Below are 25,826 nucleotides of genomic sequence, written 5' to 3'. Positions count from 1 at the left end.
TATTTAACACTAACTGGAGGCACAAATTAAAGCAGAGATGAACTTTAAGCAATATGAGAAATGTTTTCACATCATTAGCCTGTGCCCTCTTGCAGCTGTCACACTTAAAAGCATTCTTAAGATTATTTAATAAAATATTACATTTTCTAAGATAGATGAATTATAAACAGGATGGTATCATATACCCAGGTTTAAATAAATAGGTTCATAAGATCATATTGAAACCATAGTTAGATGTTTACACTTCATTATTTAGACGTGGACAAAGAGAACCAAGATAGAATTTTGTACATAGGTCATAAAGTAAATTGTGCAGAGGCAAAACCTTTGCTAAGGTTTAGAACTACTGATACCAGTTTGCAATATTTTTGTTGAGTGGATGAAAGAAGAAAAATCTGCATTTTGAATGGTCTCTATGACATAATGACACATCGTTAAATTTATAAAACAATTGTATAAAAATAATAAATTGCACATTAATCTCATTTCTTTTCTCCAAATAGAGTAGAACAAAAAGGAATAGCAAAAACTGCTTAATACACATAGAAGGGAAAAAAGCATCCTCCTTTCTTCTGCTGCTCTTAAGGTATTTGTTTAAAAAGTCTACATCTATAGCTACATATATATCTATATCTTCATGTCTTGTATAAAGTCGTTTTCCTTTTGGCATAAAGTTTTAAGTAGTCACACTTATTCAACCCCTACCCTTAGAGGGTTTTGAGCAGAATATCAAAACCAAACCAATCTTGGATTTCTCCTCTTCACTGCTGGGTTAGTCCTGAGACAGCTAGTAAAATTCTGGTCTGACTCTACTGATCAGTCTAAACTAAAGCAAATAATACAATAAATCCTGCTTTGTTTCCCGAGATTGTAAATTGTAGTATTTCTTTGAAATTGTTTTTTTTTTTCCAAATTATATTCCAACCCTATTTCTGATTCAATCACAACCATTCCAGTTTCATCCTTTTCATATATTAGAGGTTATAAAATATTTAGTTTGGATAAATAGAGGATTTCTGTTGAGTAAATTGAAAACATTTCTCTAAATGAAATGCATCTTAGCTATCTTCATAACCATCATTCACATCAGAAAACTATGCGATCCTAAAACCCTGCAGAGGGTTAATATCAAGTTAAATAACCACATTACTAGTAGTTTTATTACATCTAATACTAAGTAACAACAACAACAACCCCTTCTGCTAGTAGTGAAAATTTTTTAAATTGAGGAAAAATACCCAAACATATCCAAACTTGCACTGTATACAAACAAAAGGGGAAAATTTAGCTAAGAAATAAGTGAGGGTAAATTAAACCATCAACTCTTTAGAGAACACTTCTTGGAGAAGTAGAATTAAGGACCGTATTTATACACAGAATTTTAAATAGGTGGTCGCTTCATTGTTAGCAATACATTTGAAATGTTGTGAGCATGCATAGCTAGATTAAAACGTATCTGACATTTTTTCCACCACATTTTCTTAACGTCAGTGGGAGTTTTACAAAATGTCTATGCATAATTATCAGTGTAAGAAAAATGATTTTTCTACCATGCCAAGTCTTTATCATCATCAACAAAACTGAAGGATATAAATAAAGAAGTAGGAGAAAACTCAGGTCTTACCTGCACAAAAGTACCTGTAGTATTTCTGTAATAAACTGAATAATATTGTATAATCCCATTAGGTTTTGAAGGAGGCATCCAAAAGAGCATTATTGATGAAGAACTGAGATTTACATAATGAACATCTTTGGGAGGATCACTTGGTGCTACAAAATAAAATTTTGAACAGAAGACTGTACTTGTGGTTTCAAATAATGTTTTGAAATCTAAATACCTGTCTTTGATAAGTAATGACCGTTGTTTTTCATAAAAAAATTAAATAAATAATAATACCTAATTAGAAGTCAGAAATGAAATTGAAATCCATAGGCTCTCACACTATATCTTAGCAATACCCAAGCAGAGGACTATTAGATTTTTTTACTCATAAAACACTATCTTAGCTCTAAAACATGCCCATTGCCCTGTATTTGAAAACAACATCATAACAAGTCTCCAATATAAAGCACATAATATGAAATTCTAATTTAACTTAGAATCTGGAAACAGAGAACAAAGGTAAAAAGCTGACTTGTGCATTTTGTTTCATTTCACTTCATGCACTGTGTTTCATTTAACAAATATGTAAAATGCTTACTAACTGTCAAGTTCTGTACTGGGTGCATTTGCAAATATAAACTCATTTAAGCCTCATAAGGAGCCTGTAAATTAGACATACATTGTTTCCATTAATATAGATAGGAAACTGAGGCACAGAGAGATTAATTTTCCCAACATCACAGAGCTGGGAAATGATTCAATTTTGCCTCCAAAATGATGACAGATGTTGGGTTTAATAATACATTTTGATATTTACTACTTATTTTTTCTAAGTAGGATATTCTTTTACTTGGCCTACATCCAAAAGAACTCACCTCCCTCAGGTGTTCGAAAGTTAATGATACTGCTTCTCATTTTCCCATCACCAAACCTGGTGCTAGCTGTTACATAAGCACTATATTCAATATCATAGTCCAAATCTGAGAACTCTAATGATGTTTCAGTTACATTAATAGCTTTAAATGATGATCTATCCCTGAGAGAAAAAAAGAAATTATCTGTATAGTTGACTATTAAACATTACACATACATTTTGAGCACAAGCACATTAAAACAGGATAAAAATGTCACTTATTCTGAAAGGCTGAAGAGTGAAATTCAGAATAATTCAATAAATAACTTTCTTTTATTTTCAAGTATATCCAGTAATTTAATCAAGTGTTAATAAGATATTCATACATGAATTTGCTTGGGCTGATTTCAATAGATCTATAGGAATACTATGTGGTCCAAATAACTACACTACTCCTTTTCATACCCATGTTTTAGTTGTTCAAATATGTGTTCTTTTTAAGTGTTGACAATATCTTATTTATACTCTTTATTTGTCAAATTCACTTTTCATATGTATTGTACAAAAGTATTATTTACCTTAGACCAATTCAAAAAAATAGTAAATATTTGAATGGTAGTATCAACTAAAATAACAAGCTTATGGGTTACCCTTCATTTATTCATTATATTAATTAACCTTTAATTATTAATTTCTAATAATAAATTATGTACTAACTGGAAACATACTAAAAAGAATGTATGTATAACATACAAAAAAGAAAAAGGTAGAGCTCATATCTTTCATCAAATTAAAATCTTAGAAGTATTTAAAATGTCACTCCACAAAAGGAAACACAAATAAATGTTGATTAAAAACTCTCCAAGTAAGTACTGAAATCACAAGAGGGAAAAGAAAGTCTAAAGAACAAAATGTTGCTAAGTAATAAAATACTACAATTATCTTATTTCATGCTCATAGAGTTTCTATAGTTTTGAATTAAGTATTGATTAGAATCTAAATTAAAGAATGAACATGTATAGAGGGGTGCCGAAAACAGCATTTAAAAAAGAAGTTTAAGGGCGCTGGGTGGCTCAGTCAGTTAGCATCTGGCTCTTTATTTTGGCTCAGGTCATTATCTCAGGGTTCTGGGATCGAGCCCCACATAAGGCTCTGTGCTCAGTGGGGAGTCTTCTTGAGGATTCTCCTCTCCCTCTGTGCTTCCCCCCACCTCTGCCTCTCAAATAAATAAATAATCTTTTTTAAAAAAATTAGATTTTAAAAAGCAAGAAAACTAATTATGAAAGAATGTAAGGGAATATGATCAACATCACAGAAAAAGTACATATCTTTCACGTAATCTCATTTTTCCTCTAAAGTATCACAAAGCACCCAAGAAGTAAATGGATATTTCCTCTGAGTAAAAATGCTCTCTCTTTGCCATTAAAATAATGAAGGGTATCCACAAAGACAGACATTTCAGGCGTGGTTTTACTATTACAAAAGTGTCAATCCACTCCAAATATTAAGTGTGGTTATCTGAAAAGTAGTTGGAAAGCTTACCATAGTGAGAAAAATATGGATCCAGAGTATGAGATTGGAGACGGGCAGGATTAGCAAGGCTGTTCAGCAATTTGAAACAGTTCCATCAGACTGTCTCTCTCAGAGACAGTCGGGACTTCACTGAGACCCAGGAGGGGGCTCTTAGAACTTAATGCTGTGGCTGTTAGTCTCAGAGAAATGCCTTGTCACAGAAACTCTACCCAATTCCATACTCCTGTCATTGGTCACAGGTCATTAGACACTGCAATATGGTTAATCCAATTCAGATCTCCAAAGCTATGGAATTAGCTAAAGTAATCTAATTGCACTTTATCTATTTTAAAAATTCCTTTTCAAGCATATTTTTCAATGTTATCCTCTGCCTTGTGTCACTACCTTCTTGCCCTGATCTTCACAACAAAATACTGCAGATGACTATGCCTACAATAAGAAAAACCCTGATTATGTTCCATAAATAATGTAGAGTGGAGGCAATTACCTGGAAAAGGCAGGTCAGAGTACATTTTGTCTCCTATATCCAGATATTTCAGTAAGAAGATAGTCTTTATGAATTATCTGAATAACAAAACCAATAATCCACCTCAGCATATACCAACATAGTTTCTAAATCTGTTCTGGGTTATCCTGAGACAAAATAGTACTAACAACATTTTTCAGATACTGATACATCTTGCTGTTTCAGGCTTGTTTGTTTTTCATTTGGAATTTAGGATTGTTGCTGATATTTTAATGACTAAGGTAAAAAAAAAATATCTGAGCATAAGTAAACTCCATTGAAATTCCAAATTCTGATCCAAATTCAGAACACAGATAAAGAGTTTGCTCTATAACCGAGAACGTGGAAGTAAAATATGAGGGAAGTGCTCTGTCTCCAAGGAACTGACTCCACCCTCCTGCTCTAAAGCAGTTGCCAGATGGGAGGAAAGACCCATGAACCTCTGGGCTGACGCCTGAGCTCTCTGCCTTCCAAAGAGGAATCTCGGAGCCGTCCTGCAGCTCAGATGGGTCACTCCGTCCCATGCATGAGAAACCCTGGCTGGACACTGCCATCATCTTTTGGCTTTTAACTGGCTTGGTTTAAAGACCTCCGTTTTGTTCTTCCTAGTTTGAAAATATTGTAACAAGAATGTTAGGTGTTCCGTTAGAGTTTTTTATTTCCACTTGTAAAAGTATGTGTTCTTCTATATCTTGATTGTTTTTGGCTTATTATGATTTATGTGATTAACAATAACAATAATCTATATCCTTATTTTTTTGTAATTCCCTAATTCGGATGTATCATAGTTATTCAGCCATTCTTCTGTAAAACTAACATTTATGTTGCTTTCTCTCTCTCTCTCTCTCTTTTAGTTACTAATCATGATGCAGCAATCATTCTTACACAAATGCCTTTTCATAACGGCACTTGAATTTCTGTAGGTTAAATTCCCAGTAGTGTAATCATTGATTCAAATGGTTTGATTTTTTTTTTAATTTTTTATTTTTTATAAACATATATTTTTTATATACATATATTTTTATCCCCAGGTCTGTTTTTTAAATGATTACTGTTCCAAAATTGTTTCTGTCCCAAATTATAAATGATTATAATTTAGAGCCACAACTACAACGTGTGAGAGCACACCTTTTGGCAAACTCTTATCACTAGTTTGGATATTAATCTTTTTACTTACTACAGGCTTGACCAAAAAAAAAAAAAAATCTATTTAATCTATACATCCCTAACCATTTGTGAGATAGAATATCTTTTCATATGTATGTGGTCCTTTCTTCTTTTTTGCATATTGTACACATTTCCTTTCCTATGTTTTACTGTAATGGTTTAAATGGAAAACAATATATATTAGCATTAGAAAGACTAATGATTAGTCTATATATTAGACTATACAATAGTCTAATATATATAGAATATATAGAATAGAAAGACTAATTATTAGTCTATATATTATATTAGACTATATATTATATTAGACTATATATATAGTTTATATATTAGAATTAGAAATACTTCCAATTAGTACTCCAAACAAAGGATAGATACTTCCCCAGGCCCTCTGAATTTAGAAATGATATGCATGCAATCAACATTTGACAAAATTTATTGAACATTTACTTTATTCAGGAACTATATTAAAAATAGATATGAGTAAGATGTAGCCCCTGTTCTCAAAATAGAACAGTAAATAATTATAAAACAATTCATTAATAACAATGGGATCCCTTTAAGTACAATACCTTCCCCATCCCAACCACCAGTGGCTCACAGCAAAGAAAAGTTGATGAGCAAAAAAATTAAATCAGTGAAAAAAAAGTTAAATTTGTAAAATTTATCTATTGGTAACATTTAGAAAAGGAGAATAAGGCATAACTCCCAAAGATGCAGGAAACTGTTGACTAGAAAGTTAGTTTGTAAGGTTTGTGCGTAGAAGAGGGATGGAAGAGAAAGAATAGAGGCCTCCCTGACAAAACAGGTTTAAGTCTTACATATCCAAAAGGATAAACTGTGTGGAAAAGGAAGGAATATAAATATCAACAATACTTAATCTCTGAAGTAGGTAACTTTCAACAGCAGGCAAACCTACTAGTCAGTGTAAATTTTCAAATTGAGAAAAAACTTGAGGGGAGTACTCAGTGCTTTCATATTACTGATTTAATTCTGGAAACTTATTCGAACATCTTAAAAGCTTTCTTGAATTTGAGATATCAAAATAACTTGAATAACCTTGAAACCAGGCTGAATAAATAGAAAACGCAGTTTTGCTCTCTATCTCATCAGTAACACCAACGTTACCAAGAAATGTCTTGGGATGGGCTTAATGTAATCTTTAAAACAAAGTTATTTCCTCATTAAGTTATGATTTTTTTTTCCAAAAAAAAGATCACATTTTGACTTCTAGGGCATAAAGGAAATTCTAGAGTATAAGAGCAATTCTTTTGGTCTGGGTTAGCACTTTCTTTGCTCATCTTTTACCACATCAAGATCGTGGTAAGCAAGAATCACCAGTGGAGGAATGCTGAGTACCAAAATTGCCTGGGAAGACTCAGACAAATTCCACTTCCCTAAGCATGGACATGAATGGTTTTCCACACAAGGTCTGAGATCCTTTGGAAAGGCGTGGTCTTAATTCTAACTTTCATCATTTGGTATTTTGTTCCATGTGGGTAATCTAATCTAATGACATATCCATCCTTGCCCATTTCTATGTTTTCAAAGCTATAATCTGCTGTTATATATTCTAGATTAACCATTTCACTCAGTAAATAACACTTCCAATGATAATTTAAACATCCACATATATGACTCCGTCAAATACTCTCTTCTTCTATGAACAGGTGATTTTCACAAATTTTTCCAGTATAAGGAAACTGCTTGACTATGTTGTGCTTTAGTCTAGAACAATTACCTGCATAGCTGAGTTCATATAGACTCACAATTATGTATTAAACAACCCCAAACTAATTAAGACAAAAATGGGTGCATATTCTATGATCCTAAAGCTCTTAATAGTGTTTCAGAGAGAGTCTGAGTAAAAGCAGGGTATTTACTTGTCATTGCTATTATTCTTACTGTCATCATTTGGTTAGCTGGTTGATTTGGTTTGGTTTTGTCTTGTTTGTTTGCCCTTGCAGAAAAGACACACTTATAAGATTAAAAGAAAAAGAGAATGAAGTTGAAGATAGGGAACCATTTATAAACTATGATCTTGGAGCAGACACACGGAATTAAGGACCGGAAGATAGGAGGAGGGATTGTGCTTCGGCTGAAGGAGAAAGATTTCATTCCCTGAGAGTAAATATCCCTTAGGCCAGAATGAGAAGTTTGAATTTTATTAAAAAAGGACTAGAAAGTCCTTGGAGTATTTTCTCTAGCAGTGTGATCTTTGGGTCCATGGCTAAAATAAAAATTTTAAATCCCATAAAATATTGAGATTCATATTCTCCTGATAGATGGGCAGATAGAGACATATGTATACCCTTTTCAAGCCTCAAAAATCCATGTGTCTGGGCTGCCCACCTCTCTAGCTTCATCATCTCCTGCTTTCCTCCTGAACCATTATACTCAAGATATAGGGTTGCTTTGCTGTTATCCCCACAAGCTTCTTACTGTTAACCACATCTAATGAAATTATTTGAGCTCCTACATCCAATTAGCATATCCTGGATTTTCAGCCATATGTCAATAAATTCCTATTTTTGCTTAAGCTTATTTAAGTTGGGTCCAGGCACTTGAAACTAAAAGTCTTGACTGAAACCTCTTCCTGTTCTCCCAGCAGTTTCTCACATGCCTTGATCCTGTGTATTTCCACCATCTGCATCCTTCCCTCCCTGAACAAGCTCTATTTTGTTTACATGCTATAGACAGAGACCAGCAATCATAATGGTTTGCACATGAAACAGTGTACCTATTCTCTCACAATGAATATAGTCCATCAATTAATGTAGACCAATAACAAATCAGTGATTTTTTTTATAGAAATAGCCCATATATGTTGATGCAATAAGCTTAATCTATTATAACCCTACAGGGTTATTAGTGTTTCTCACAAATACTTTTATCAAACTAAGACTGCCCTAATTCTGTAGGTATACTGCTGAGTATTTAGAACAGATGCCAGATATAGCACTTATTCCTAGTGATTTGATAAATGTATGATTTAGAACTAAGACAGATCTAGGCATGAATTCTTTTTTTTAATTAATTAATTTATTTTCAGCATAACAGTATTCATTATTTTTTCACCACACCCAGTGCTCCATGCAATCCGTGCCTTCTATAATACCCACCACCTGGTACCCCAGCCCTAGGCATGAATTCTTACTGTTATTTTCTAGCTCTGTAAACTCAAATAACTCCTTAATCTCAGAACTCAGTTTTCACACCTACAAAATGGGAATAATATTCTCTTTATGGTGTTTTTATGAGAAATAAATAAAGAAATATAGGTAAGGAACCAAACACATTTGTCCCAAAATATTAACTACTACACTATCCCTCTTGGCCTTTTTGCCTAGCTTTCCAAGATGTAATGTTCCCTAAGTCTGTAATACAAGGAAATAACAATCTCTCCCAGCTGTGTACATATCACAAATGTGATTTAAAGACCCCCAAATTGAGGGTGTAAAGATTCAAGATCCACCCAAACAAAATAAATGACTAAGAAGACTGGATTTGAAATAGGGTGTGGTGGGAACTGTGGTAAATTGTCAAGCAAATGCCCCATCTAAAGACAGCTTCTATTTAACTCCAGCTGATTTTTTATCAAAGGGAATATGGCAAACTTCCTGATTTCTGCAAGAAACAAAGGAATCTGAAGTTTTACTAGAGATCTAGTCATTGTAAAACGCTGACAGAATTCTAATCAAAATTGATTAACGGTTCACAGGTCCAGCAAAGCACAGGTGGCCCACAAGGAGCCTGTATGTGACCTGACACCCACCTTCATCTAGGTCATTCAGAAAAACAACTAACAAGATAGAACTGACATGGAGTTTTTAATATCCCCCTAGAAAGCTCAAGTTAAACAATTCAAGGGTATCCTTGTATTGAACCACTTTCTCTACATGTGTTCCTATCTCTCCCAGCCGAATGTGACCCCAATAATCCATCTTTATAATGCTACTTATCAACATCCTGGCACGGTTCACTCCCATGCCTCCAAGGCTTCATATTCATTGTCCTTAATCCACAGAGGATAAATTCCAAGACCCTCAGTGGATTTCTGCCTGAAACAACAGGTAACTCTGAACCCTATGTATATTCTTTCCATACATACCTACCTAAGATGAACTTTAATTTATAAGTTAGGCACAGTAAGAGATTAACAACAGTAGCTAATAATTCAACAGAATGATTATAATAAGATACCATAATAAAGTTACATGAATGTGGCCTCTCTCTCTTAAAACATCTTATTGTACTGTACTCAGCCTTGTTCTTGTGATGACGTAAGATGATAAAATGCCTACGTGATGAAATGAAGTGAGATGAATGGCGCAGGCATGGTGAGGCAGCATTAGGTTCTTACCGACCTGATAATTTGTCAGGAGGATCATCTACTTTGGGGCTGCAGCTGACTGTGGGTAGGTGATATTGCAGAAACCAAAACCACAGTTAAGGGGAGACTACTGGACTGTTTCCGCTGAGGTGTTCTACTGATTTATCAATTTAACTTTACAACCTTCCCTTTCTGATTATTGATCTATATTGTATGCTCAAACAGGTAATTTTACTAGGGGGGGGAATACTGTAGAAAACTGGAAGCAACAGAACTAAGTATAATTTTAGCATATACAAGGCCATTTCCAAAGTTAAACTTTTATGTTATGGGGGAAATTATTTGACAATTGACATTTTTTAAAAAGCTGACTTCCTAATATACTACTTAGCAAATATTTTTAGAATTATTTCATACACATATTTTATCTCCAATTAACCTACAATAATTTTTAAATTCTCTTTATATTTTTATCTCCCCACAGAGTTTAATAAACATTTGTCAGACTGACTGATTCAAAATTACTACTAAGAAAATGAGAAACATTTAAAAGCCAAAATTTGTACATAAGCTAGAATTTTCAACATTACTTTCACTCCAGTCTTTTAGCTATACCTTATATGGCATTCACCTGGAAGTTTTATAAACAACAACAAAAAAAGAAAACTACTGTTAAGTTTTACTAAAAATATAGAAGCAAAATTGCTAAACAAATCTAAGTTGAGTTCAACTACAGATGGTTCCCAACTTACAATGGTTATTATAAAGGATTTTTCCATTTCACAATGATGTGAGGAGCAACACATATTCAGTAGAAAGTGTACTTGGAATTTTAAATTTTGACCTTTTCCTAGGCTAGCCATATGTAGTAGAGTCCTCTCTTGTGATGCTGGGAGAAGCAGCAAACCACAGCTCCCAGTCAGCCACACAATCATGAGGATCAACAACCAATATACTTACAAGGATACTGTACCCATATGACCATTCTGTTTCAGTAAAGTACTCAATAAAGTACATGATGTTTTCAACACTTTATTGTAGAGGAGGTCTGTGTTAGATGATTTTGCCCAACTCTAGGTTAATATAGGTGTTCTAAACACATTTTGGTAGGCTGGGCTAAGCTGTGATATTCTGAAGGTTAAGTATATTAAATACACTTTTGACTTAATGATACTTTCAACTTAGGTGTTTATCCAGATGTAACCTTATTGCAAATTAAGGAAGATCTATATAAAGTAAATAAATGAGCTTTGTATCAGTTTACTACAATATTATACCTCAATCCAAAGTGTATTAAAAAAAGCAACTGCTTCAATGGGAATTCATTTATTTAATGGTGGTTGCCCTTGCAATGCAAAGATTGTTTATCGTTTAGACACATGGAAACATAACATCAATACAACTGAGGGGAAAATGCTACTTTACCATTTTGATAAACTGATAAAAGCTATTACATAAAACAAAGTTTAAAAAGAAACATCATTTAAAAATGCAATTAGTTAAAGCAGATTTCTGTGCACACCATCTAAAAACCAAATGTGACTCACATAGTAGTGGTTATTCACCCACTTTTTGTAGAGAAATATTCATGACAGAGAGAAGTCACCCATTATAATGAATAAAATTGGCAGTCTGGATTTTGTAGATACACTGAAAATAAGAAATATCCAAAGATGTTGTTTTTAAAAGAATTTGGTAATTACTGGAGCAACCAAAATAATGGAAACTGAGAAGTATGAAAGAAATGTGAACCCCTGAAACAGGAACACTGTTAATAACAATATAACCATTTATCCAGTATTTTAAGAGAACCACACAGATAATTGAAAGGCAGTGCCAGAATTCAACCCCATGTCTCCAAAAGTGTTCCAAGTCCCAGTTTAACAAAAAAATGTAATATTAAAACCTTTTATAAGGAGTTCTTTCTATATCCTTTCAAATATAATTCCTGGGAGGTCTTTGGTTAGAGGTTGTTAGAGTTAATATAGTAAGAGTTTATTTTTTTTTTTTTTATTTTTTTTTATTATTTTTTTTTTTTATTTTTTATATACATATATTTTTATCCCCAGGTCTGTGAATCACCAGTTTATTTTTTAATCTCAATAAGTTGTGAAGTAACTTTAAAGTTTTAATAAATTTATGTACCTTTAAACAATATTTATCTTAATACTTAAAAAGAAAGATTCACATATTCATTCCAACAACTTTATCAGGCTTGGCTGTCCAATAAGTTACACACACACTCAGGCACTCCGAAGGTCATGGAACGGCTTTTTAACTGAACGAGTCAGGACAAAGTGGCCACATTCCCACAACTGGACTCCAAGTTCATTTTTCACAAGGACACCTTACTCCAAACAGGCTGTGGGGCAGCTGCAGTTGAACCCTGCCCCTGGATTATGAAACCAGTGAAGTCAGCCTGATTCTCATGGCTACTTTGACTTCCAAGTGTCTTATTTACTGAAGTGGAACTTTCTGAATGGAGAGGCTGAGCTATTGACTGCTCAGTAAAATATACATATAAAATTTTCAGTAACATCCTAGACTCAGACAGGCAATCAACAGTAAAATACATGTCAGTAGCCTGTTCTTGACAGATGATATAGCAGCCCTGCCTCAAGGATTTCTTTCCCTACAAGAGTCTTAATATTGTTGGCTAGTTGATGCTTTGCTTTTTTTGACTATTTGCTGGTTTTGATGAATTTTCTGTGATCCAGGGTGTGCTCAAGTATTTCTTTTGGAGTCATCCTACAGCTGGGGATATATTTCAATGCCTTAAAAGAAGTTCTCTGGCTCCCTCTATAACAAAGGAGGAAGTGATTCTCTTGGGTGATGCCCCATCTATTGACCACCCTAATTCTGCATCTTAAACTCTCAGCTGATCGTAGGAGCAGCTTCTCTGACTCAGTGTCTCTGTGAATAACTCCAAATGACAGTAAGAAGGGCTTGTTCCTTCTCAGGATGGAGAGAAAAATGACAAGCCTCTTACAAAATCCGTCTTCAGTAAGCCACCATATTCACAAGATCTAAAAGCTCCTCTAGTAGATCATCTGGAGCTACAGAAGGATGTGGAAGTCACCTTTGCAATCCTGCCCACTGCACATTAGTGACAGCATCTGGCTACCTGAAGGTTAAGACAGGAATGCTAAGAGAGCTAGGGCACTAGAATAAGCCTGAAGTTGGATCAAGGATAAAACAGAAAATCAGAAGCTTGAAACTAGAAGCTATGACTACAGGTGAGCAACAACACAATTCCCAAAAAACCAGGTAAGATGAGCTGTAATATCCACAGACTTGAGATTCCCTGACCCCACTTTCAGTGGGCTTCCCTTGCACCTAGAATACATCTTACTAAGTGAGAAAGAACAGAGACACACCTCAGAAGAGGAGAGAGAATGCACCACTGGGAAGTTGAATTTACATAGCATGAACACTATATAGAGGGATGAGATTGTCCCTACAGCATGGGCCAGAAACCCCAGTTGTAAAATCTTAAAGTGATTCTCACTTTTCTTAACTTATTTCACTTCCATTTTTTCTAACTCAATAAAATGGTGTTAAAAATCTCAAAGTCATCATTCTTTATTCAAAAGTCTAAAAGTCATCATTGATTCATCTCTCTTTTTTTATCCTCACATCCAATGTATCTCCAAGTCCTGTCAACTTTCTTTCTTAAATGTAGAAAAAAGCTACCCACTTCTGTCCATTGTCAGTAACATCTATTGCCCAGACCACTAAAATAGTCTCCTAGCTACTATCCCTGCCAACAGTTTTGCTATCTACAATTCTTTCTCCATAAAGTATCCAAAGTGCTTAATATTATCCAATAATTCTCATTACAGTTAAAATTAAAAAAATCATATCCTTTTTGTGGCTTAGCTCCTGACCTTTGGCTGCCTTCAACCTCTCAGTATGACCCTGTCTCTCTAACCCCCCAAACAACACTGACACCTCTGGTCTTCAAAATAACAAATTGTGTTTCTTCACAGAGCCTATACAGCTGATGTTCTCTCTTCTTGATAAATTCCACCTTGTAGATCTTCATTTGATAAAAAGCTTGTCATCCAGACTGTGAACTCTGGAAATGATTTCCTCAAGCATCCCATCAAAAATAGTTCTGTTTCCCCTGACTTTCCTTCATTTGTTTGTTTCTAGGATATTAGTCCACTTTAAGACTGTAAGTTCTTTGACAGCAGGAGGCATATGTATGTCTCCTTCACTGGTATACAGGCACTTTATCAGTTTTGTTGAATGAAGTAATGAAAAATTGATAATGAATGAACTGGGCCACAGAGGAGAATGGTTACCTTCTTCTCATTGCTTCTCTTCCTACTGATATTTCTCATGTCACCCTCAATTTTTTCATGACTAGGCAAAATGACTAGGAATCAAGCAATGAAAAAAACAGGAAGTGTAGCCCTAAAGAGTGGTATGCAAAGGGTTTAAAGAGATATTATGGAAAGAAAAGTCTTAGTTTAGGAAAGAGAAGAGTAGACTTCTTTAAAACATCATAGCCTCTCAGTGTTGGATCTTCAAGTCAGGAATATAAAGGTAAGAAATGCCTATGTTCTGTATGATATAAATTGTATTTTCTGAGTTGAAATATTTAAAATCCACTGGGAAATATTACCTGGTGAATCGTTGCAAAGGATTTTCATTAGCTTAAGGTGAGGATTTTTATTTACTGGGTTTTCATGAAGCAGTAGAGCCATGTTGTTAACTGATGTGAACTGATGTGATGTGAGTATTTAATCATTTACACAACTGACACATGAATAGGTAATCAGGGTAAAGGTGATCAGAAAAAAAAATAGATGCACTGCTTCAATTTCATTGGAAAATTGGCTGTAAATAACAGATCTATGAAGAAATATCTTTCAGTTAAATTTGTTAAAATTATTCTGCTCAAAGAAACTTAACAAAGCAGTGATATACAGAATATTTGTGTAAAACTGAGTTTAAAATTATATGCTTGTACACATAAGTTGATTAGTCAATGGCTTTTAAGAGCAGACATTTAGTATAATTATGCATGATATATACATTTTTAGGTACAAAAATTATATTGTTTGACTATGGTTGGACCTTTTGCGTAGTATGGGAAAGACTTGTTTCTTTAAAAAAACATATTAACTAGCTTATTAACAATCAGGTTCTTAATGTAGCATCACATTCTAAAATAAAAAAAAACTACATTCCTATTATGTTACAGATTAATACTTGTTCTCAGAACTATTTCCAAAAAAGAAAGAAGTTTCTTACCAGACATAAACTGTGTAATAGAGGATAATTCCATTTGGCTCCAGGGGTGGTTGCCATGACAACTTCACCGTGATACCAGACAACTGTTTTACAGAGAAGTCTTGGGGGGGAGAATCAGGAGCTGAAAAGTTAGGGTAAGGATAATACATTTTATTAAACATATATAAGAGAACACTAAAAAGGAAACACCCAAAGTTTTCACTTCAAACGTTCTGGTAAATGAAATCAGGTACAGCGCCTTTCTCCATGAGCATGGGAGACTAATTGTTTACTTTCAAAATGAGATGATAAAAAGAGATTTTGCATGGTGGCGTTAGAACATCTGTTTCTGTGATTCAATGGAAAAAAATATTTCATGAGAAAAAAGAACAAGAAGTATGTCACAGTGATTCACCTACTGTTCAAGTACATCTTGGTAAATTATCATCCTCTAGTAAAAATAAAACGACTGGGGTGAATAAATATAGTGTGTAGTAAAAATGCTCCTCAAACAATAAAAAGAGATGGGGAAAAAATCACACATTCAAGAAGAGGTAAAGTGATAAGCATAACACGGAGAGAGCAGTTAAAATGACTGACCTCACGAATAAAAACTACATTCTTCAATTTCACTTGCTTTAAACTGTAAAATAGTATCAAAATCTGTTCACTGAGTCTTCAAAATTGAATGGTGACAAAGAAAACCAGTGTGGCACATAAACAAGAACATGGTCAGGTTAGGGTCTGCTTCTAATTCTGCTGTGACAGCATAAGGATTCAAATACCTTAGCCATTCTGCACTGTACAATCACTAAAAAAATTACTAGCAACCTTCTTAACCAAGTTTATATTCACATTTAGATAAAACGTTTAGAATGGCATTTCTCAGCTACTGTATAGCACCATAGTACTGTCTTAGAAGATTAATATACAACTTTTTGCATACAGAAGGGTATAAATCATTAAATATATATATATTAGCACACATGCACATCACTTTTTGTAATAATTTGGAGAAAACACGACTTGAATTATTTTAATTTTTGATTTTCTGAATAATCTCAGCTAGAGTTGTGGGTATACATATGCTTGTATGTGTGTATGTGCGTTTTCATTATTTTGGTAACAACTTTCCAACAACAAAAAAATTATTGAGCAGACAAAAGTTTTATGAGATGAATTCTAAAGAATAATGGTGACAGCTGTATTCGTGTTTTCATTTGGTATTCTCACAAGCACTACAATAAAAATGCTATCAAATATTGATTATCACAAGAATCCATATATCACTTGGAAATGTCTGTTTCCCAAGATATGAATTACTTCTGAGAACTCTGTCATTTGTCAAAACAAAAGCTTATGATATTTTTACTAACATCTTTGCAAACTTAACTTTTTTTTATTATTGGAAAAAAAGGATTTCCATCAAAAATAGTACTGATTTTGAACATAATATGTTGTAACTAAACATTTCTATTCTATAATATGGTTTCAGGCTTTTATGTCAAATATCAGATAATTCTAAGTGTTTTATTTTTAATTTCAGGGTATTTTCCTTTTTTATGTAAAACTTTGTGTTGCTAACTAAATACAATTACCAGTCTAGCTAAACAAAATATGCACTATTATTTTGGCATTTGTATTCTGAAGTACAATTTAAAAAAATGAAATTGGTGAGGGAGATTAAGAGGTATAAACTCTCAGTCATAAAATAAATGTTAAAAAATTAAATTTACTTTAAAGAAAGAAAGAAGGAAATTAGAATGCATACATGCAATATCTTCTTTTTTAAGATTATTTATTTATTTATTTATTTGACAGGCAGAGATCACAAGTAGGCAGAGAGGCAGACAGAGAGAGAGAGGAGGAAGCAGCCTCCCCACTGAGCAGGGAGCCTGATGTGGGGCTCAATCCCAGGACCCTGGGATCATGACCTGATCGGAAGGCAGAGGGGCTTTAACCCACTGAGTCACCCAGGTGCCCACACATGCAATATCTTTTGAAATCTCTCCAGTTCATCATGACAGAGCATATGAGAATAAGTGAGAAGGGCATGCATAAGACTCCTCCTCCCTCTAGCTGCTGTGGTCTTTCCTATCTCTCATCCTCCCTCTTCACTCACTTCCCGCAGGTCACAGCTTAGGTGTACCTTCCTTAGCTACTCTTCCTCTGATGCCTCAGAGTAACTAAAATTCCTCTTTTGTCCTTAGGAATTACTTGGGGGAATATTTAAACCAGTGACTAAAGCTACAAAGATTGTTCATCTACACACAAATCCAATTTAGATCTCTTCACTAAACCACAAGTTTCATGAGGGCAAAGAGCGCCCAATACCCAAGAAAGCAAAGTTTCTCAGTCATTTATCCATTCTTGATTTGTTAAAATTTTTCAATAAAGGGGTCTTTTCTTCACCCTTTTCATTAGCAAATATACTGATGACTTGGCCAAGGACTCAGATGGTAAATTCACTATGATGACATGACATACCGTGATGTTTAGCAGTCCAGATAATTCAGATACACCGTATAGTTTGGAACTATTGACTTATGTGGTAAAAAAACAAAACTCTTGTCAGCTCAGCATATATGTTTACTACTGGTTTAAGTTCTTCTTATAGACCTCAAATTCTTACCATCAGGACTATTTTATTAAATTAGAAAAAAAAAAGTGAGTACTATGTTCACAGGGACGTTGCATAATGGTTCAGTACATCTTTCGTAGGCATTATCTAAGATGGAAAAAAGAGCCAACCTCACCCATGCCCCAGTCTTTAACAATTGTCCCATAGGGAAGGATTTACTTATTAATTTTTACTTTCTTTCAGCACAAAGAATTCAACTATGAAAAAATGAAAATTTGAACAAGTGCGTTTTGATGGAGAAATTAGCATAGTTAGGAGATGCAATGACAACGGAAGACCAACCCATGAGAGTATTTAGAACCTGGGATAAACAGAGCGGCCCACCAGGATGCTTTGATGAAGTAATTTGATGGAGGCAAAAATAGGGAAGAACCTGAAATGGAGAAGAAGGCTCTGAAGACCGTCATTTTTAATAAAGTAAGAACAATGCAGAGAAAATCCTTCCTTCTTCTTGAAGTATATAATGCATATTTTGTCCTGGTGAATGATTAGAATCTGAACATCACAGAATGTGAGCAAACTTGAGGATGGAAAAATTTGAAAGTGGGGAGGAAGATACCCTACAAACACTTATGATACATCCCTCATGACAACAGGACTTCCCTTTGCAGAAATATAAATAACAGTCTCAAATATATACAATGTATAAAACATAAAATGCAAATCCAAATCCCAAATATATCCCTCAAAAGTAATTTTCCTAGCATGATATATGCCTAGAACTTGGTGAGGTACCTGTGTAAAGTGGTCTCAGTAGTAAAGTTGATTTTATTCAGGTTAGGAAAAGACATGTTTAAATATTCAATATGAAGGCTATTAACATTCAAGAATAGCATCTTGGCAAATTATGTAGAGAAACCTGGACACTGGCCTGAACTCATTAGCAAGCTAATCCTAATATAGTAAAAAAGGTTGCAGGTTGACATAACAGAATCCGCTACAAAACTGATATAAATGTCTATTCTTATGAACATTAAAGTTGAAAAACAGTCATAATATACAGTAGCTGATGTTCAAACCATTCAAACCAAAGTTTTAGCCTTAAAATTTCCCATGAAAAAAATACTGCTGATTTCTTACAGAGCAAGGATGACTTCAGAATTTAAAAAAAAGAGCATTTTATACCTGATTTTTTTTTAACATAAATCTAACTTTGCTAGCTTCTTTAACTGTGACATGAAATCTCTCTAATGCTGGCATAACACACAACAGATAACCCAAATCTTATAGAATTTTTACTTTATACCTTCATTTTATATACACACATTTTTTGAAATGTGATGGATTCAAAATATATGTATCCACTACTATATTTACCATCTTCTTCAGTCAGTACACTTATGGGCTCACTCCGCACTCCTTCACCCCTAAGTGTACTAGCAGACACCTCAATCTTGTACTGGGTATATTTCTTCAGTCCTAAAAAGAAAGTAAATAGATAAGACTTACAAAATATCCTTTAGTAATACACAAGAGGCAAATTATGAAATGACCTAATATTCCAAAAGTAAAAACTAAATGAAAATGAAGTGTTTTCAAATAGTAAGTCTTATTACAAAGCCAAAATGATATAGGATAATATGACAAAGGATTGACTTAAAGTATTCTTTCATGTGACTCTAATAAACTCCTAGTTTATTTAACTAAAAAGCCAGAACTGTCATACCCCGAATAAAACTAATCATATTTACCATTTATAATATGAAAGCAAGCCAATATTTTGTGCCTACTATCAATATTAGTGTAAAGGCCCAACACTACATATTATTTTTACCTTTAATGCTCTGGGTCAAAGAAGTTGTATTTATAGTTCTTTCCTCATTTCCATTATTTCTCCTGAGATAAATTGTATATTTTTGTATGATTCCATTAGGACTACTTGGGGGAAAGAATGACAGCTCAATCTCTCCAGAAGATATATTTTTGTAAGTAATATTTTCTGGTGCACTGTCAGGCACTGGGAAAAAAACAAAAACAAAAATGCATAAAATAATTCCATCCTAAAAATGTATTCTGGAAAAAAAATGAAAATTTTGCTGAAGTCTTCACTCAAGTGCACAAGGATATGTATATAAGAACATCATAAATGGAATAAGAGATACAAAACTTATACAGTTACAACTATGTAAGAATTACATCTCAAAAGAAAATTTCATCCTCTGATTCTACAGAATAATGCTTATAAGATGATATTTTTATTAAAATAGTGGAGATGGTATTAAACTTTCTATCACTGCAGAACACACAGATGCAAGAAAGAAGTTTGAGAAACACCTAAAAATCAATTCTGCCCTTCATTAATATTGATAATATATAAAAGATTAATAATTAGTTTGGGTATAAAACGAGATGTATGATAAGGCAAGGAACCTCTCCTAGTTATAATATTGTACAGTAGGACTGAGCAGCAAACCAGTCTCCCAAGGATACAAAATAGCATTGATAAAATACTAGTTTTGGGGGCCTGGGTAGCTCAGTGGGTTAAGCCACTGCCTTCGGCTCAGGTCATGATCTTGGGGTCCAGGGATCAAGCCCCACATTGGGCTCTCTGTTCAGCGGGAAGCCTGCTTCCCTCTCTCTCTCTGCCTGCCTCTCTGCCTACTTGTGATCTCTCTCTGTCAAATAAATAAATAAAATCTTTAAAAAAATTAAAAAATACTAGTTTTATGTATCTACTAATGCCTTATTATATTGAATCCAATATAATGGTAAAATGGTTCTCTACACATATTCAAATCCTATTACTACATGTGGGATTCTGACTCTGGTAAATATTGAAACAGGTACCCTAAAACTGAATGACTATCTTAATTAAAACAATTAAAACTCTTCATAAAATTAAAATAGGGGAGCCTGGGTGGCTCAGTGGGTTAAGCCACTACCTTCGGCTCAGGTCATGATTCCAGGGTTCTGGGATTGAGCCCCACATCGGGCTCTCTGCTCAGTAGGGAGCCTCTGGCTCCCCCTCTCTCTGTACCTGCTTCTCTGCCTACTTATGATCTCTGTCAAATAAATAAATAAATAAAATAAAAACTAAAACAAACTTTACAAGAATTGCAGAGTGGACAAGAAAGTCAGAAATCTGTGGTAGCCAAAAAACAAAAGAAAAAAAATAAACAAAAAACAAAGTTAAAATGGGTATCCTGAAACAGAAGCTGGTAGGAAAGCCAGCTTTGTCTTAGAGAGGACTGGCCAATCCTGGCGATGTTTTTGCATTAACAGCTGTGTGGAATGCCAGATAAAGAAGAGAAAGCCTTGGGCCAAGAGCAGAGTAAGGAATATCCTTGTATAAGAAACTGGAAGACCAAAAGCACACAATTTCAACCACTCTACTGGACAACCCAGAGGGCAACTTGAATTATTCTGCAGAATACCCCAGAATTCAGTGTGATCTTGTGCAGTGTGCTGTGACCACCCTCAGGGAGGAGGGAGTGGGAAGTGAAACCACCACACAAAAGAGGGCAGAGAAGATTTTTTTTTTCTTATTCCACACTAGATGAAAAAAAGAAAGAAAAATGATGCAGTTTTGAACTGCAAGCCTATCCCTAAGAGCGTATGTGGCTGAAATCCAGGCCACCTGAAAAACTTCACTTCAGAATTTAAGTTAAAATGAATCTGTGAGGGAATTGCTGTTATTCAAAAGCAACTAAACATATCGATCCTCTCAGACAGAACTCAGCTTCAACTTAGCGCTCTTGGGTAACAGGCAGTCTTTTTTTTTTTTTTTTTTTCCTTTCCTACAATCCCTAAAATCATAGGACCTGGGAGTTCAGTAGCTGGATTTATCACTCTTTGCCATATCTGGATTGTTTCTCCTTCCTTCTACCTGACAAGCTCTAGCGCTACCCCTCCTTAAGAGTCAAACTTCTTCAAACATCTTAAAAATGTTATTACCTAAGAGGGGAAGAGGGTGGGGAGAGGGGGGAAATAGGTGATGGGGATTTCCCGTGCCGAGCGCCAGAGAGCGCGGGAAGTGCTGCATCACCGCACTGCACACCTGAAACTAATATAACACTGCATGTGAACTAACCGGAATTAAAATTAAAACTTAAAAAAGAAAAAAAAAATTGTCACTTGAATGACTGACTTCCTCTCTACCACTCTTAAGAGATGTCAATGTCAAAGCAAATGATCTGCCCAATTCCCCGGACTCTATATTCCTTGATCTCCATAATTCTAGTTTTCCTCCACCTTACTTTAACCAGTAGCTTTTGTGGTTATAACCACAACCTAGTCGTTACCCATCACTGCCGATATTCCTTTCTTTGGCAACACCTCCTACCTTTCTAGCTTACTGACCTTTGTTCTGAAGATCCAACAGACCTGCGACCCTCATCATAACTTCGCTGTTCATCGCCACCACTATGTCCTCATCTCCCTACTCACTCAGGCCAGAGCCTACCTCCACAACCAGCCCCTAGTAATCTCCATCAGCTCCTTCTGTTTCCATCTGGCTTTCCAGCAAAATTCCGATTTGAGTTAAACTGAGCTCAGTGCTAATTCCAGATCTGCACTGAACAGCTGAAAATATCGAAAGAAAACAAAACTCTAGGCTAACAAGCTTCATTTAAATTTAAACCTCAAATTTCAAATGAATCATCTCTACCTCCCAGCAGCCTATATTTACTTTTGTCAGCTCCGTCTACAACTCTGTTAAGTATGTTTTCACCATCTTCTCTGTCCACAAACATCCAAAAATCTTCCCTACTTCTTATTCAAAGCTGAAAAACTTGCTTCCCACTTCATTGAGATAATAAAAACACTCAGGAGAGAACAGCATTATCTTCCTTCTACTGACTTTCCTTTAACTGCTTTCTCTCCTAACTTCCTTCCAAGACATAGCTCGGCACTTATTTTTATTTCTTCTTTCAAGTCTTTATTTAAATTCCAGTTTATTAACATACAGTGTAATATTAGTTACAGGTGTAGAATGTAGCTATTCATCACTTACATACAACACCTAGGGCTCATCATATGTGCCCTCCTTAATCCCCATCATCTATTTAACCTATCTCTCCACTAACCTCTTCTCCAGTAACCATCAGTTTGTTCTCTATAGTTAAGAGTCCGCTTCCTGGTTTTCCTCTCTTTTTTGTCCCCTCTGTTCATCTGTTTTGTTTCTTAAGTTCTGCATGCATTGGTATTTGTCTTTCTCTGACTGACTTATTTCTCTTAACATAATGCTCTCTAGCTATATCAATGTCATTGCAAATGGCAAGGTTTCATTCTTTTTGATGGCTGAGTAGCATTCCATTGTATGAAAATACATCTTCTTTTTTTTTTTTAACTTTTTATTTTTTATAAACATCTATTTTTATCCCCAGGGGTAGAGGTCTGTGAATCACCAGGTTTACACACTTCACAGCACTCACCAAAGCACATACCCTCCCCAATGTCCATAATCCCACCCCCTTCTCCCAAACCCCCTCCCCCCAGCAACCCTCAATTTATTCGTTTGTTTTAATAGGCTTCTTTATCCATTCAACAATCGATGGAAATTTGGCCAGCCCCCCATTTCTTTGCTAGATTCCATTCTATCTTATCTGGTCAGAGGTTTTAGAATTGAAGTTATTCCCTCTCTGTTGTGTTATTGATTTTTCTTTTTGTTGAATTATTTCTATTTTGTGTCGATGTGAACACACATACACATGTTATATCACAGCAAAAGAAAAAAGACACTTGACTCCCTTTTCCCTTTCAAATATTGCTCCATTCTGTCCTCCATGTCATATCAAAAGTGCTCAAAAGTCAGCTTTACTCATTTTCTCCACTTTTTCAATCTGTCATTCTTTGTCTTACTTTATTTAGTCAGGCATTTTCCTCCATTTTTTCCATGAAACCTGCTGTCATGAAGTCACAAGTGATCTCCATAATGCTAAACCACTCAGTTGTATGCCCTCATTTTACTCACTTCACTGGCAGCAGTATTTGGCACAGGAAATAGATTCCTTCTACTTGAAAATCTTTATTCACTTGCATTACAAGACACAATCTTCTGATTTTCCTCTTACCTCACCACAACCCACTTCTGATTAGTCCTTGACTAACTCCTCTCTGACTTCCCCAAGTCTATAGGTTATATTGCCTCAGAACATAGGTGTCTGCTTCTTTCCATTTCTAGCTACATGCCCCCTGAGGTGACTTTATCTCATCCCTTGACTTCAAATTGTATATTCAACCCTGAATCCTCTCCCTGAGTTTCAAAGTTACATATCCAATTGCCTTAATAACAAGTAATCAGATATTTAAAACATGTTCAAAGCAGAACTGAATTTCCTCCAAGCTGACCTCTTCTCCAGACTTCCCTATCTCAGTAAATGGTACCATCATTCACCCAGATATTCAAATGAAATACCTAGTAAGTAATTGTGTTTTTCTCCGCATTCCCAAATCCAATATAGTGAGTAATGACCTTCCAAAATTACAAATCATATCATGTTCTTGTCATAATTCTTCAATAGCTACTCATTAAAATTAAACTCCAAACCTCTTAGAATGACACCAAGAATCTGCACAGTCTACCTTCGCCAGCTTGTCTCTCTCCTCATCTGCTAATTCTCTTCCCATAATTCCTAGTACTCAAATGACAGAAGTCCTCTGCTCTTCTTCAACCACACAAATATCTTCCCATCTGAGGATCTGGCTTTTGCTATTCCTTCTTCTGGAGCATTTTTATTTTTTATCCTCATCTAATTTACTCTTATACATTTGTTACTCTCTCTGGGCCAATATAATTGTCCTCTGCCTCAAACAGTTTGCTTACTAGTCAATAACTCTCTATTCTTTCCCTGTTTTTTTTTTTCTTACTAGAATTTAACACTACCGAAGTCATATACATTACTTGTTTACTGATTTATTTTCTGTGAAACATCTAAAATATTAAGTTCTAGGATGGTAGGAATTCTGTCTTACTGCTATATCCACAATGCATGAATCCACGAAAACCTGTTCAGGCCATGAATAATACATTCAACATGACATAAAATATATTTAAAAGCAAGAGAGAAATTCACAGCTAAGCAAAACAAGATTGAATTGAATAGCTCTTTAACAGCAAGAATAAAAGGAGTTAGTAATACAATGCCTGAACTTCATAACTCATTATGACTTCTGATTTTGAAAAATTCTCATTGGAACTTACTAAGTTGTCCCTCTGGAGTTGTCTGCCTACTACCAGTAGTCAGAAAATAAATATACATCCCTGACCCCAGGCTGATATCCTTTGCATTTTTATTCATTTATCCTTAGGGATAACCAGTGTTGGATTCAGGGAAAATGAAGAAGACAGACCTGATGGCTTACTGATTTTGGAGAGTAATGATGGACTTAGAGTTTTCTGAACTAACACAGTGTGTCAAATTGAAAAAGTATTGTGTAAAATAGATAACTAATGAATAAAAAATAAATTATTACAATCAGTTGAAAGTAAGTTGAATCTATTTAAAAAATAAAAATAAGAAAAGTTTGCTCATGATGGTCCTAAAACAGGAAGTGACATGTAATTTTTAGTATGCCAAAAGATTGTTGTTTGGTATACACAATTACAATGACATGTAGAAAATTTTTTAATTTCTATTCATTAATATAAATAAATCTATAGGGTCTTACACAAAATTCTGGTCAACATCTAAGATGCTATCCACTAGTGGTTATTACTACATACCAGACATATTCAAGGTATTTTGTTAGACTTACCACAAAGAAAGTTAGATCTTAAAAAAGGAAAGAGAAAAATAAAGATCACCAAAAGGTAATCTGTATGAGAACTTAAAGTTCCTTATGTGATTACTGAACCCTGACTATAAGAAAACATGAATTAATCTTATTTGTTTGCAAACTATACATTCTATACTTAAAAAGCACATAATCACACAGTTTCTCTTTCACACACACACACAGCCATGAGATCCACCTCAGATTAATCTTTTCTGCTTGAACACAGAGTATTTT

General features: G+C 34.6%; 1 protein-coding gene across 2 annotated transcripts in view; it reads right to left on the bottom strand.

Annotated features, from left to right (window-relative positions):
- PTPRQ (protein tyrosine phosphatase receptor type Q) overlaps positions 1–25,826 on the bottom strand; it is a 202,376-nt gene that overhangs the window by 138,838 nt on the left and 37,712 nt on the right. For both annotated transcript variants that reach the window (XM_059186422.1, XM_059186423.1), the window contains exons 15-19: positions 19,651–19,833; positions 19,194–19,295; positions 15,257–15,377; positions 2,479–2,639; positions 1,625–1,770 (exon numbers count right to left, since the gene is read on the bottom strand). In XM_059186422.1, coding sequence (XP_059042405.1) covers positions 1,625–1,770; positions 2,479–2,639; positions 15,257–15,377; positions 19,194–19,295; positions 19,651–19,833 — 713 coding nt within the window. The remainder of the gene's footprint in view (positions 1–1,624; positions 1,771–2,478; positions 2,640–15,256; positions 15,378–19,193; positions 19,296–19,650; positions 19,834–25,826) is intronic.

The sequence above is a fragment of the Mustela lutreola genome, chromosome 8, assembly GCF_030435805.1.
Source record: "Mustela lutreola isolate mMusLut2 chromosome 8, mMusLut2.pri, whole genome shotgun sequence".
Lineage (NCBI taxonomy): Eukaryota > Metazoa > Chordata > Mammalia > Carnivora > Mustelidae > Mustela > Mustela lutreola.
The sequence above is the reverse complement of the archived record's forward strand: the minus strand, read 5'-3'. Positions and strand labels throughout refer to the sequence as shown.